The sequence below is a fragment of the Rosa chinensis genome, chromosome 3, assembly GCF_002994745.2.
Source record: "Rosa chinensis cultivar Old Blush chromosome 3, RchiOBHm-V2, whole genome shotgun sequence".
Classification (NCBI taxonomy): Eukaryota; Viridiplantae; Streptophyta; class Magnoliopsida; order Rosales; family Rosaceae; genus Rosa; species Rosa chinensis.
This window is the reverse complement of record NC_037090.1, coordinates 8,801,148-8,816,806: the sequence shown is the minus strand read 5'-3', so window position 1 is coordinate 8,816,806 and position 15,659 is coordinate 8,801,148. Positions and strand designations below refer to the sequence as shown.

Sequence of the window (15,659 nt, the reverse complement as noted above, 5' to 3'; positions counted from 1 at the left end):
GGAAATAATTTATAAGATAATAAAGTCAATTTACAAAATAAAAATTAAAGTAGTGGAAATGTGGTAGGTTTCTATAAGGAGACACCTACTACTTTTAACTACCTCACCACTCGCTCTTTAAAAATAAAAAGAAATAAAAAAACCTCCCCACACACAATGTCTGTAGGCCCATGCTAGTATAAATTATCCATACTCTTTCACTGTTTGGAAAAAATGTCTTTGAAAAATGCAAAGTTCTGTTAGTAGGCGCAGTTAACACCCCCCACGTCTAACCCAAAACTAGAATCACCCTCACTAGAGACATTAGTTTCAGCATATTGAAATCTAGCATAAGAGGTAGCAGAGAGTTGTTTCACTTATGACTTGCTTGAAAAGGAGGACAAAAATTTACACAAAGGAGAAGTCCATTCTGCAGAATTATATATGCAGGCTCATACCTCTCTAGCTAGCACTTGAACTTGACCAAAGAGCAAAAGATATGCAATTATGCATTGCGTAACAATCAAATCCGCTGCTCAAACCAGAGGCTAGCAGCGTAGTCCGGATTTGTTATTTTCTTGAACCTTAAAGTCTTCTCAAGGCTCAAAATTTTTACAAGCATTACTTACACACCTATACATGTTGGAGTACTAGTTGAGAGTCTCAAGAAACTTGTCCATTGCACCCTCGCTTCTCATCGTCTTTGGAGGACTAGCTCTAGCTTCAGAGGAAATTAGCTGCCATTTCCTGGTGCTTGAAATCCTATGTTCTCAACAGCTCCAACGGTATTGCACAAACGCCTCTTGGTTATCTCCTCCACCAGTGACCGGTGCAACAATTGGCTACGCACGTCAGCAAGTGACCGAATCCTTGGTAGTTTCCAATTCCCCTGATTATGGTGACAATGATGATGATGATGATGGTGATTCAGTTCATGATAAGCTCTCCCAATGCCTACCTGTGGATCACAACGTTTGTAATGATTTGTAGTCGTGCTCTCCAAAGGGCAAAACCTCGTAGATTTTTTAGTCTTTCCAAAGCAGGAGGAGGCTTCTCTTCCTGGACTAATTAAGTCATGGTCATCTTCATTGCCTGAGTAGTAATTCATGTTGGAGTAGTTGCAAGAGTTCAAAGAACTTTGAGAACTTGCATCATCATTGGTAAACAGATCACCTGCATTACAACAGACCAAAACAAATGAACTTTAAGCAAGTTAATTTGAAGTAAAAATCCAAGGCATTTACATGATTTACAGTATCTGAAAACTTGAACATACCGTGAAGCCAATCTTGGTCACTAGTCATGTTCTTCGCACTATGACATTGGGCCATCAAAGCCGGAAGAGAATTTTGGGAGGAAGAACATGAGGAGAAAGAGTAGAAGGGATGGTGGGTAACATCACCGTCACAGTCTTCATCATCTTCATAGCTAAAGCTATGCTGATCAGAATGATAATCTTGGGGAGAGCCCCATTTGTTATAACTTGGAACTAGAGAAGATATCTCTTTTTCTATCATCACAGCAATCTCGGATGGTTCCCAGTCACTAATTTCCAATTCTTTCACCATCTCCACTGCTACATCAATTGCGGTGTCGTTCACAATGTCAAAGGGGAAGTATATATTCCTGGCATCACCTGTAAAGAAACCAATCATATGACTATGCAAGAAATAGTGACTTTGTCATCCATTTATGAAATAAATGTCAGACGTCCGAAAGAAAAAAAAATGTATGAAAGAAATGGATCGGTGGAGTACCGTCTTGGTTGTCAGAAATCCGAACTTTGAGATAAATAGCGTCGTCCTCGGGATTCCTTGACCCGGTAATGATCATCTTAGTGCTTCTTTTTGAATTAGACCCCAAAGCCAAGACTGGCTCCTTCATCACTTCAGTACTTTCATCAGGGGCTATCTTTTGAATTGGGATTGATATTGAGATGGGCATTGGCTTAGGCTCTCCATCATCAGATGCTAGAAATGGATCGTGCAAGAGCTCATGCGCTGGCAACCTTTTCAAGACATCCACCAAACACTTACCTACAAATCTCTGCGCCTCCAAATCTTCAATCTTGTAATATGCCTTTGGTAGTTTTCCCTGCAAGTAAGAGCCAGTTGTATTATGTAACAAAATGAAGCATCACATGCATTATTCATATTATTGAAGACCAAGTATACTTACGGAAGTGACTTTCTTGTAAATTTGAGCAGGATTAGAGCACTCGCTATACGGATATTCTGAAGTAAGCATCTCTAGCACACACATGCCAAAGGCATATATGTCTACTAGCTCATTGTATTCCTCCTCGTATAACTCAGGTGCCATAAATTCTGGTGTACCTGAATACAAGTGCATAAAAATTAAGTGAAAATTCGAGACATCAGATGGATTCCTTTAATCCAATCCAAATTACTGTGTACTCTCAGAGAGTTAGAAGTTACCTATGACACTATGTGCTTGTTTCGACCCACGGAGAATAGCTGCCAAACCCAAATCACCAATCTTGACTTGTCCAAGATGGCCATTAACAAAGATGTTGTCACACTTGACGTCCCTGTGAATAACAGGTGGATCAAGTCTGTGCAGATAAGCCAGACCACGCAAGACTTGGCGTGCCCAGTTTTTCACTGCTCCAATGTTCACTCGTTGGTACTTTTGCCTGTACCTGTTTCAAGTTACAAACGAAGTCAGTTAACTTATTTTAACTCCTCTGGGATATTAATTAGCAGCTATGAGTTTTGTAGTTAATTACTCTCTGAGGGTGCCAGAGGTGAACATTTCAGTGATGAAGTTGAAGGTTCTTCGATCAACATCAATCCAAGACGTGTAGTAATGAATGATCGAATCATGATTGAGGTTCTTGAGGAGGTGAACTTCGGAGTAGAGCCTCTGAAGTTCTTCTGGTGAACCAAAGACATTGTTAAGCTTGACTTGGTTCCAAGCCACCTCCATTCCGAGGACCTGATCGAATGCCTTATAAACTGTCTTCATGGCTCCTCTGCCAAGCATTTCCCTGAACTGCTTAGTAGAAAATTAAGAAACAAAATCTCTTATTAGTACTGATCAGACTTATCTTTACAATGGAGTAAATACTTTTAAGTTTACAAGGAAGAAATGCATTCATTCCACTTACCACATTCTACAACTTATTAAACTGAATCTGGAACTTGAAGTGTGAATTGATATTTAACACGTAGACAGAATGATTTTGAATCTTCTACAGAACTTAGTTTTGTTATATTTAGCACTCATGTTATTGGATCTAGCCCATGTCAGCAAATACACTCTTAAACATTTTTCTTCATTATTACAAGGGTCAAAGTAATGGAGGAAGGAAAAGTAGTAGCTTTTCTTCAGTTTCTTACTCAACAAGTATGGAAATTATCTGGACATCAATAATAACCTTTGCATAAAGAGATGCTTATTAAAACCGCTGTATATGAATAGTTAGTGTCTTTTTAAACCATTAATCGGCAGGACAAGGTTAGGGTAGTTGCACCATCCAATTAGACGATTAGTCTAATTAAAAAAATACAAGTGAATTTTGGATAAAACAAACAAAACTATTCATGTTCATGTTTATCATCTTTAATCAAATTAAGACCACTTCACACATGACAGTTGACCGGCCAGCAACAGAAAATGAAATAACCTCTTTAGCCTTCCAAGTAATTCACTACTTTCAAATGCATTTGTGATTCATTTAAGCATCTTTCACTGAGTTTATGGTATCAGAAGATGGGGTAATTACTATTTTCCTTTGCATGCAAATACGTACCACTTTTTCTTTGATCTATTTCTTCAAGAACCTATAACTTTGATGGAATAGAATATATAATTAGTATGTTCACAAACAAACCAAGCAAGCAATACGACAAATGATAAGCACCGAAAGTTATATCACAGATCAGATATACAAAAACAAGAGAAACTTACACGTCCATAGCGACCAGATGGATCTGTTTCAACGTATTCAGGCTGCTGCTTAGCTCCAACAGTGCACCTTCCTATCCTGGTCTTGTTGTTCATGGTTGAAAAATCAAAAAGCAAGCGCACTTTTTTGTTTGAGTATATATCAACACCTATATATATCTTAGCTATAGACTTAAAAATCTGAGTACACTACTTCTATGGTATTGAAATGCAAGATTTTGAGGTGGGTGGGCGGGTGCTACGAAATCCGAGGCTTTCCCTCATGGTTTTCATAAGAAAATACCCCAAAGAGCAGCCAGAAAAGCCTAGAGTAATCAACTCTGAGCATGATCCAGGCCATTTCCACAACTCCCCTCGAAAACTCGTAGTTCGTCTTGGCAACCATTTGTATATATCTCAAAGATGAAAGACTTGTACAAAAGCAAAATACTTGACAGAGACTAATTAAGATTTGCAATGGTGGAAACTGTTGTGAGGTGGGTGGTGGTGGTGGTGGTGGTAGGGAAGAGAGAATATTTTTTGTCAACTAATGAAAATGCTTTTGTGGAGGAGGATTGGTTTCCGAAAAAAAAGCTTTTAGAATATGAAATGATCATATGAAGGACTAGTAGAACTTTGGCATGAAACAAGGCCGAGTCTAAACTTGAAGAACCTGTGGATACGCTTTGATAGTACCATTTGTGGATCTAAGAGCAACCCTGATTAGATTTCAAGGATTCAGATAAGAGTAATTTGAAAGAAAAAATGAGATTTGATGAGTTTGAGAGAGACTATCTAGTTTGGAAAGATGCGGGAGGCCTGCAATTTGTGCAAAAAAAAAAGCTTGGTGGTGGTGGTGGAAATGGGATGGTGCTTATTATAAAACAGAATAGGCAGGACTTTTTTTTTTTTTTTTTCTTTTGATATATTTGTAATGATTTTTTGTTTTGGGGTCCCCATATAATGGAGCTGGTGGGATTTGAAGGAGTCCAAACTCAAATACACTAGGTAATTACTGGCGGGTTATATTAATTGCCTAAGATCCAACTGACTCGTTGGTATTTGGGGAGGTGGAGTCTAAGTTCTCGTTAGGTGATGGGCACTAGACGGTGTAACTGAGCAAGCTTAGCAGAATCCAGAAGAGGGTCCAGAACTCAGATATCAGGTCTTCAACTCGAAACTTTAATTAGCGCATATATTTATCTGGTTGTTGTTTATCATCGTATACGATTGAAGAAATGTCAGCTACTTTTTTCTTTCTACGTTTGTTTGTAGAGGTTGTCTATGGTACTAGGAGTTTTATCATACACTTATTTTAAAAATCAAATAGTCATTTAATTGTTATATGTAAAAGCAGATTTTATGATGAATCGTCTATGTATTTAATAACAGCTAGCTAGATTCATCTCCTCAGCCCTCAGGAACTGCCAGCCTTGTGGGGTTAAATCCTAATAAAAACCATGTGGCTAGAGAGCTCACCAACTAAGAAAGCCTCGAGTCGTTTTTTTTATCTGATCAGGTCCTAAGTGCTTCTTTGACAAATATACAATCTTTCATTTTCAGGTTTTCCATTTTCTTAAGGATTCATGAACATCTCTCAAAAGAGTCCGATCAACTATTTTATTCTTATCCTCTCTCTGTATATACAGGTGTACGCTCTAATTATGATTATAGTAAATTTGTTGACATCATAAGTTTGTCCCATATGTGATTAATCTACAAAGTGTTTAAGTTGACCTCACTATTATATTAGTGATTACTCATCTGTATTTTAGTGTTCTGTTATTATCATAATTCATTTGAGGAGTAAACTACTAATGTATCATGTGGTGATACAGCTTCCCCAATTTGTGAACAAAGTGTGTGTGGCTCAATTAGCATTAGATATAGTTATAATAATGGAACTTGCATTATAAGATAATCAAGGTATGAAAGCTGTGTTTTGTTGGGTATATAAAATGCAATGCTATCCACGATATAACTGGGACATGCAGGCATGGTTAATGTTCATTATGTTTGGCACAAGAAAAAAGAATGTTTGCCACATTATCAGACCTAATACTCTGTGATGGGGCATATTCGAAATTTCGAACTTGGGAACTCATGTATAATTGTCGAAAAGAAAAACTCTAAACTCTAAACCCTAATTCCGAAAGATCAAGATAGTATGATCTAAGGAGATCTCAGAGTCTTTATTTTCTCATTTTCTTGTTTAAGATTGCCTGAATCAAGGATTTGACCTCTAATTAAAAACAAAATAGTTAGGATATAACCACTATACATGTCATCGACTTGATTATTGGACCCGTTAGTTAGTTGTTCGGTGAACAATAATTGAAAGTAGTCGGCATCTATACAGTTCCAAGGTTCTGGGTTCAATACCAATTACCAACATCAGCAATCTTGTTCATTTAGGGGGAGTATAAACATCAGCAAAATGCCTGATGAAACTCAGAAATAGGTTCGAGTCACCATGGGGTAGAAGCGAAATATTTTGATCCTCTTACTCATATAAAAAAATAAAAAAATAAAAAATAAAAAAAATTCAGAAATGGGTCCAAAGGCAAAGAATTATATATGGGTCTGCAGCAAGTAATCAAGAAGAATATCCATTTCATCAATTTATTTCCAGCCAATTATGTGCTTACTGCATTAATCGACTTCATCTGCCCATGTTTTACTGTTGCTGCATCACCCCTTTTAGTCCCATACTTAGAGCATAACAGCTGGAAAAATGAGCAGACTTTAAGTTCAACTCCGTCAAGCGAATCAATCGTGATTTTATGTGAATGCTCGTTTGTGAGTTGCGTAACGCCAAGATATTTCAGGACCAAGTCCAACAAGTGGAACTTCAAAAAACAGTGATAGGCTCCTAGCGGAGCGAAACGGCAGATTTGAAAGAAATGATGACCCCTGTATCGCATGTAGGTGAAAAATCTTTCGAGGGGCATGTAGATGAAAAGTCTTTCGAGGGAGAAGATCGCCGGGAGGATATACCAATGAAAGTTTTTCACTTCAGTTATAGCAAAGTGCACTTTCAGCAACAATATTGAAATGAGTAAATTCAGAGCTTGCCAAGAAAAACGTTCCTGAATATAAGTTATATCCGACATCACCAACAACATTAACTCTGTGTTTCTACAATTACCCACAGGGGTAATGGTGACAACAAAACCTGGGGAACCAAGCAACCTATACATGAACTACACTCGGTGCAAAGGGCACCCGATAAAGATTTTAAAAAAGGCGTTAAAAGATTAGTTGAGAATGTACAACTGGCTTCCAACAGACAGAATATCTAACTCCATATGTAAAGCTTCATAAAAAGTTGTGGCCCAGAGCCATATAAGCAGTATGTTAGCAATTACTGTAACACTCTTTCATACTACCATCCATATAAAGAGATCATCAATCGCACTTTTGTCAGGCTGATAACGGTGGGAAATCATCTTCATCTTTCAAACGGTATGACCGCACAGAAATCCTACATTATACAGAAACAATGAATACTTGAACAGAGTCGTATCTGAGTTTGCTAGAAGTAGATAAAAAACTTGAAAAGCCAATGAATTTGCCATACCTATCTTGATCTGTACCCAATTCCGAGTTTGTTGAGGCTTGGCCAACACTGGAATTTTGACTGGATGATGATCCCGAGTTTGTTTGCCTGCCACTGGGCGGTGCCTCTAATGGCAAATGCTCAACTGACCCAAATTCTACAATTCGATCAGAAGGATGTATTGACCCATTGGCATTGGGATATGCTTTCATTCGAGGGGAGTTGGTGGGGCTATCTGGAGAACCAAACTTTCCCCCACCTTTTTGAAGAGGCATTTGGGCTTGTGATAGCTCACGACTGTTTCTGTCAGGAAAATTATTTTCTGGAGGTGGTATCATGGCATGGCCATTGTTACGAGGAGACCTCACTGGTACTTGATTTCTTCCCCTTGTTGTCATGGGCCTATCTCTGTAATGGTTCTGCAAAATTTTGTGCACCAAAGCACTTAGATGAGAAGGCCCACCAACTGAAACAATTATCAGGGAAGAGAAACTGCAAACTAACACCAGGTTGACCAGAAAACCTAACCAAAGTAAATTCAGATTTCAAAAACCATTAGGGTTAGAATGAGTATACCGTATTGGGAAAGTATGTTCCAGTTCCTCGTGGTTTTGGCATCTCCTCCATACCAAACCCAGCACCATTAGGTAGCATTGGTGGGTTCATATGGTAAAATGCTTGTCTAGGGACAACACCATTGGGACTCATTGGTGAAAATGCATTCTGTCTGAGCTGCACAGACTGTCGACTTAAATCCCATGACTTACTTCTCTGGTACTGTGAGGGCATTGGAGGCTGCACGGGATGATGGACTGCATTGAGCTCGTATGCATAATAGCATGAACGGCCATCATGTAGGTTATGTAAGTGACTATCATATTCCCCACTGAGATCAGACAAAGGGTTAGAAGTTTCAGGACTTCCAGTAGTGCTAATTGGCATCCGATAACCAGAATAACTAGGATAAAAGTCTTCAGATGAACCCACAATGGAATGCAAGCGTGAAAGTTGGTGCTTTTGTCCAACAGGAGCCAAAGACTCCTGATTACAAGCTGATTGATTCTCATCCTGGTTACCAACCCCATTCTCAGCTGATCCAAAGCTTTCTGGCAGTTCGTGATCTTCATCTCCATTACTAACGTTCCCATTTCCCATTGATGAGTGAGAGAAATAAAGATGAGGTGCAAGTTGTGTTTTACCCAAAGGAGACATACTCATCTCACCTTTGGACGGGGATGGTTTCTGAGCATCATTTGAAATTGTAAGGTCATGAAATCTGGAGGTAGCTAGGTCTTTTGCATCCCCAACTAGGCGGCACTCCGAAACAGCAATTCCGTTTGAGGAACCCTCTATTTCCGTAAACATTGTTGGGGATACTAACTCTGTATCACTTTTGGGTGGACCATTTGTAACTTGACCAGGTACATTAATATTTGTATCTCCACCATCCCAAGATCCCTCATGATTTAACCCAGAATCCCCAACCAAGCCGGTTGAATAAGCAGATTCGGATTCATAAACTGCTTTATCTTCTTGCAACTCTGAACCCAATGCAGAACCAAACCCATCATATCTGGATGATGGAATAGGATCTTGGACATCCGGCCTCTGTCCACTTCCATGCCTGTCCAATGTGTTTGAGAAGAACTTTCTAATCTCATCATCAGTGTTCTCTTCTGGCTGGGAAAGGATGCGCCCTAGTTTTCGAGCACCATATGTGAAAGCGCTCCTTATTCGGTAAAAGTTTCCTGTATATAGGAATGCAGGTTATAGTAGTCAACAGAACATGTGACCACCAGGAGAGAAATACGGAAAAGCCAATATTTCTCAACTGCAACATCACAAGGCTTGAAGAACCATTTCTGATAACGAAGTTGAAAAGTAAATATAATAGAGGGAGGATTCCTACTTGTTTTACATACTAGTTCAACAACTTCAACATATCATTCCCAGTAAATAGCAAAACCAAAGAGGACTATAGAGAAATGAAGTTCACCTTTACTCACACTTCTGCCAAGGTTGTTATTTTCTTTAAGTGGATCAACTATATTAAGATGCTTTGGCTGGAAAGTTCTATAATTTGTCTCATATCCCCTTGAAGGAACTGAGAACCTATCCACACAACTCCTGAGAAATTCGCTACTGAGCAACAGATCACCCCCACCATTATCTGGCGTCTCAGCTGCAAATATGACCATAAGAATCGCAATCAAATACCTATACCTATATAGAATGGCATAAATGCAAATAGATGCTGCTCACCCAAGAGTTCAGGAAGTGAGGATATGGGAACTGGACCATTCAAGCTGATACAATAGTTGTCCCAATCAAATTTACTGAAGTAGTCCAAGAATTTATACAGGACCTATTAACATTGAAAATGTGTTAGATTTACACCACGGACATGTGGCAAATACTAGTGTTAAATCCTTCAAGCACTCACCGCTAGAGGACCATTCAGAGATGTATGGAATAGATGGAAGATAAAAAGAACTAAGGTCTCCAAACCATATGTAGATATCAAACCGTGATGGGCACCAAGAATTCGACTCTCATAATAGCACCAAGCCTTAATCAGTATGATACTACGTTTAAAGAGATGATCTTTGCCAATGAGGCGATCAACCTGTATGGTACAGCACCAGGAAGATGATCAAGAAAAAAAAGAAAACAGAAAATTCCAAAATCACAAATGAGCAAGAGAACCAAAGTCCAATATTTTTGCTTGCTGTAATAGACTTGAAAAAAAAAAAAAAATTGCATCTGATAAACCAAAGCTTCCCCGGAAAGTTCATTTACATGAACCAAATCTGGTGACTCATTCAATCATATGTAGCAAAACTGGACTAATACAACTCAGCTTTAGTGGAAGACTACCTGCTCCAGAAAGCATAACGTACATAGCCCTCCTAACTGATTGAAGGATATATCAACCACAATATTTTGCACAAGGCACTTTACAAGCTTAACCTGCCGCCAGAAAACACAAAATTCTTTACTGAGGACAACTAAAATTAAGTAAATATGAATAGAAACAAAGAATAATCTCATAAACACACACGCATTTCCTAAAGGTTTACAGGAAAAGCAATTAAAGGACATACTAGCGATGAAACAGAAATTTTTAATGGACATGAATACTAAGTGATACCATGAATACTAAGTTATACCGATTGTTTAGTAGTTAAAATCCATGTAGTTAAGTCAGTAGGTTTGAAGATAACTAATTATATGAAATAGAAAATGTATGAACAAATTTACACCTCTTAAAATATTGTATTTGCAGGGCTTTATTTGTATGCAGCAGATGTGAAATTATGTCAAAAGATTGTTGAATCACATACAGTTGTGATAACATAACAGCTAAAATGGATGCTGTGAAGCAGTATGACTGCTCCATCAGAATACCCACATAAAAGAACACTGACACCAAGCGAAAAAAAAAACTCTGATCAGCTCTCAACTCACTCGTTTAAACCAATTAATGTCCTTATGCTACTACAGTAAATTCTGAACATATCCCCTCCTTACTCCACTCACATAACAACCAATTAACATATTCTCTTAGCTAGATACCAAAGCCACCTATCTTATGGAAAGAAAGGTATGCCAGAGAAAAGCCAGGCAAGCAATAATAAGCCAGCAAACATGGTCTCGCTATAAGGTTTGCCTATGTAAGAAATTTCACGTTTCATCCATCCTCTCTAGTCTCTACATTGTTAATTGGTCCATTCTCACAACATCCCTAATAGAAAGTCTCAATTAAATATGATGAGCTTTATGACATTTCATGCAAGGGGATCAGGGATTAGACGAGGGCCTCACTGTTTGATCCATGTTGTGTGCATCTAGACGGTGCACACAAACTATAAATATGAACCAAAGGGTGCAAGTCAAAGCGAGTAAGTGCAGACTGTTTTATCTTTTTCCCTTTTCTTTTGTTTATGGTTTCTTCCTGCCATAATAACCAAAATTCTTTAAGCACCATTAATGTGAATAGTTTCCCCCAGGGTATTCCCATCGATTTTGGGAAGAAAAGATTTATTCATGGATAAACTTAAATAAAACTGCATAGCAAAAATAAAATTGATGGATGCGTTTAAGCAAATAAACAAATGAGACCACTTACACAACCAATGATATCTAATATGACACAGGGTAAAACCTACAAACCTCAGCCCGAATTAACTGCACATCCTTCACCACAAACTCAGCAGCCATATTGTGACCTTCACTTTCAAGAACAGCACAGACATCATTGGCCAGTGACTCCTCACTATTTAGACCACCAAAAGCAGTCAGATCAATATCTCCATCCGGGAGATACGTCTTCAGAGGTACTGATCCAAACGGGAACACCTGAAACGAATTTCAACTTTCGTAACTTTGACATTGTCACAGCATCTCAGAATTCGGTACCAAACCATAATGTGGAATGACAACAAAACCCAAATAATCTGATCAGAACAAACCTACAAGCACACTAATCTCTCAAACAGACACTACCCAAACCCGATAGGCCAAGTTGGTTGCGTAATCATACAGTCACTCTATCAATTCAATTCACAGTAAAACGTAACTCCATGAGCTGCAAACTAATTGCGATTCAATCAACTGTATAATTACAGACTCAAAATCAAAGTCGTCCAAGCTTTCGGCAGCGGACAAGCTATACTTAAAAGCCAAAATTCAAGGCACATTTTCATCACCACACGAAAAACGAGCTCTTCCATTCACAGAAAAACATAGGGTTTTTCACTAAATTCAAGTTGAAATTGAGATATAAGGGGCATGGTGTGTATAGGTATGAATGCTGACCTTGCAAACAAGACAACCTCCAATGAGCCTCTGGACGTAATCAATGACGGCCTTCCTTCTCCGCTCGGAGACGTGAGTAGGCTGGACCTGAGCTATAACCCCCTGCGTCGCCTCCTCCGCTCTCCGCCAGTACTCCCTCTGATTGGTTGAAATTGAAAACACGGACGAAGAAGACGAGGTCAGCCTCTCCTCCGAAACGACGCCGTTTGGCTCAGGCGACCAAGGCCTAAGATCGCCCATCAAATTTTTTTAGAATTTCTCGAACAAAAAAAAACAAGGAATTTCCCTCACGCGGCGGCAGCCCATCGAATAGGCATTTACGACGGCGAGGAATCGAGTTGGGGGAAGGCGGAATGGGGCTTTGATCTCCGGCGATCAGAGGTTGGGCGGTTTGGGACAAAACGGCGGGGTGATTAGAATGAAACGACTTGGGGATTTCCGGGTGGAAGATGCAGTGGTTTTTTTTTTCTTTTCTTTTTTTTGGTTCTGAAAAAAAAATCCCAAACTGCTTACTAAGTGGGTTGTCGATTTTATGTTGGTATTAATATTTTCGGATTCTTCCTATAATTTCTTTTTTCTTTTCTTTTTGTGCCTACAAAACACAGAAACGCATCCGTCGTTGTTGTGTTTTTCTTTCGTTCCCACCGCTACTCTTTTGTTTTTCTTACACTATTGAGAGGAAACGGTGTTCATTTTACTCCCCATGTTAATCTGACTAGTTGAACGTGAGAGACGGCGGTGGAACTTGGAAGAGAGATGAACAACGACCAAAATAGAATGAGGAAATTTAGGATAGAAATTTGATAGAGAGATCGCAGACTGAATTTTGCTAATTTAAAATCAATGTATGGGTCTAAGTCGGTTGATTTTACTTTGCTATCTTGAGTAGAGATAAGAGAAAACATCCGTATTTATTAGATACACACCCCCTAATTTTTGTTTTTCCATATTCTTCTTTAAACTACCTCTTCTACCCTTTTTTAATTAAGAAAAATTTATTTACACATATCTAATTACTTGATACTGAAAACCTAATACAATTTATATGACATTCCATGTACGGCCATCACTCACTTCATGTTCTTCTAGTTTCAAAGAAGGTGAGAACGCAAAGGTTCTGGAGTGAGGCTAAAGGAGCAAATATACAATTGACTTTCACAACTATAATCAAACTATCATACAAACACAATTAATAGAGTGAGGAATTTAGGGTGTACTTGTTGTTGTCAACATTTGTTTAATAATCTATCAAACATATTATTTAGGGTTAAATATTTGTTACTCTCTGTACTTTGCTCCATAAAACAGTTCAGTCCCTCACCTTTTAAATTAAACAAGTTAGTCCTTATTCTCTCGTATTCTCACACAACAAGTCCAAAATGACTATTATACCCCTAACTTCCTTTTTTTTTCCTCTCTCTTTTTTTCTCTCTTTTTATTTTTTTAATCCTTTTTTTTTCCTTCTTTTCTCTCTCTATCTCTCTCTCTCTCTCTCTCTCCGTCTCTCTCTGTTTTTTTTTAAGAGGAGGAGGAGAAGAAGAAGAAACAAAAAAGAAAGGAAAATTAAAAGAGATAGAGAACAATTAAAAAAAATTGAAAAAAAAGATGAATGAGGGTATAATAGTCAATTTAGGTCTGTTGAGGACCTATTGTGTGAGAATTAGAGAGAATAAGGACTATCTAGTTTAATTTAAAAGGCGAGGGACTGAACTGTTTTTCAGGCAAAAGTTTGAGGATACATCCTATTATTTATATATGAAGATTGAAACCTAAAGATGGACTCTATTCCATTCAATTTCATTCAACAATCTGAACAACTTGCAACATCAAAGGTGGGTGGTATGGTAGAGGTGATGCGAGAACGAGGTGGACGGTGGTCGATTTAATGAATTGATGTGGTGCTTTTAATTGTTTTAAAAGATGAAGTTTAAAATGAAAATTGGATAAAAACATGTAAATAGATATGTGTAAATAAAAGTTTCCTAATAAGAAAGAAGGCAGAAGAGGAAGTTAAGGAATATGATGGGGAAAAAAAATTATGGGTGTGTATCTAGTAAATAGGGATGTGTATATAAAACTTCTCTACAGATAAAGGAAAAAAAAAACATGCCAAACTATATATGTATCACTTTTATGGTTACAAATTTGCACCCATATATTATGTGAGAAATGTTAGCTACCTTCCCCTTTCAACCTTTCTCACTCAATAAATTACATGCGGATTCCACTACCACTTTAAACTCAATATTTATTACATTAAATAACTAATTCTATTTTTTTTTCATGTTTGCCCTTCTAATAAATGTCTTACATTTTGTTTTTTCTTTCTATATTTTACTTTGACTTTGTAGGATGTTTGATTTATTTTGCATTTCTTTTTTTCTTAATTAATTTGACATTTTTTTAATTGTTATTTTGAGAATTTGGGTTGTGGTTTTTTTTCTTTTCTTTCTGGGTTACCTATCTTCCCTTTCTCTCAAATCTTTCCTTATTTCTTTTTATTTCTCTAGCATCCATTATGAAACCCATTCCCCATTTATAATCTTCGTCCAATCAAATCTTTCTTTATCTCTTTCTATTTCTGTAGCATCCACTCTTAAATCCATTCCCATTTTTTAATCTTCATTCAATTTCATTCCTTCGGTGGGGGAAATATATTTTGCAAACTATGGGCAGAATGTAAAATATGAACAAGATCGACAACATATTATTTTTTAAAAATTGAAAAGAAAAAAGAACTAAACTAAACTCAAAAAAGAATAGAAGGATCAAGCACAAGTGCAGAATCAAACCAGATCAATATTTTAACAAAAGATAAAATTAAAAACTCTGATTATGAAATGGAGATCTAAAAACAAAATTGATAGGAAACTAAAGAATATTGAGAGAGAGAGAGAGAGAGAGAGAGAGAGAGAAATAATTTGGGGCACAATCTGGGAGTTTAATATAGGGGGAGGATTCATAGAATAATTTCCAGTTTAATATATATATATATATATATATATATATATATATATTTTTTTATGAAAATTTTATTGTGAGTTGGTACTAGGGATTCATTGGAAAAACAAAATTTCATGAAACTCATAAAAGAAAACAAAAAACTCAGTAAAAAGTTATAAATGCAAAAAAATATATAAAAAGATTGTAATGGCCTAAATGGCAGACATGGAAAAAATAGAATTAGTTATTCAATGAATCAATGCGATAAATATAGAGTTTAAAGTGGTAGTGGAATCCACGTGTCATTTGTTGAGTGGGGAAGGTTGAAAAGAAAAGGTAGAAGGGGGAGATAACCAGCGTTCCTATTTGTTGGCTTCAATTCAAGTAAAACTTAGAAGTAAAAACAATCTAAATCATATAGACCCAAATGAAACCCTATTGTTGACAAACA

At 37.4% G+C, this 15,659-nt stretch overlaps 2 protein-coding genes across 2 annotated transcripts; both read right to left on the bottom strand.

Moving 5' to 3' along the window:
- Positions 1-347: 347 nt before the first annotated feature.
- On the bottom strand, positions 348-4,782 carry LOC112192107 (probable serine/threonine-protein kinase WNK5). The gene is made up of 7 exons (XM_024331672.2): positions 3,913-4,782; positions 2,729-2,994; positions 2,418-2,641; positions 2,158-2,315; positions 1,737-2,073; positions 1,256-1,615; positions 348-1,152 (listed from the first exon to the last, which is right to left on the bottom strand). The coding sequence occupies exons 1-7, from the start codon at positions 4,003-4,005 to the stop codon at positions 713-715; spliced, it is 1,878 nt and encodes a 625-aa protein (XP_024187440.1). The 5' UTR covers positions 4,006-4,782; the 3' UTR covers positions 348-712.
- A 2,177-nt stretch (positions 4,783-6,959) lies between these two features.
- Positions 6,960-12,919, bottom strand: LOC112192453. The gene is made up of 9 exons (XM_024332207.2): positions 12,266-12,919; positions 11,621-11,806; positions 10,325-10,417; positions 9,891-10,073; positions 9,710-9,812; positions 9,444-9,629; positions 8,024-9,195; positions 7,469-7,866; positions 6,960-7,372 (listed from the first exon to the last, which is right to left on the bottom strand). The coding sequence occupies exons 1-9, from the start codon at positions 12,503-12,505 to the stop codon at positions 7,312-7,314; spliced, it is 2,622 nt and encodes an 873-aa protein (XP_024187975.1). The 5' UTR covers positions 12,506-12,919; the 3' UTR covers positions 6,960-7,311.
- Between the last annotated feature and the right edge of the window lie 2,740 nt (positions 12,920-15,659).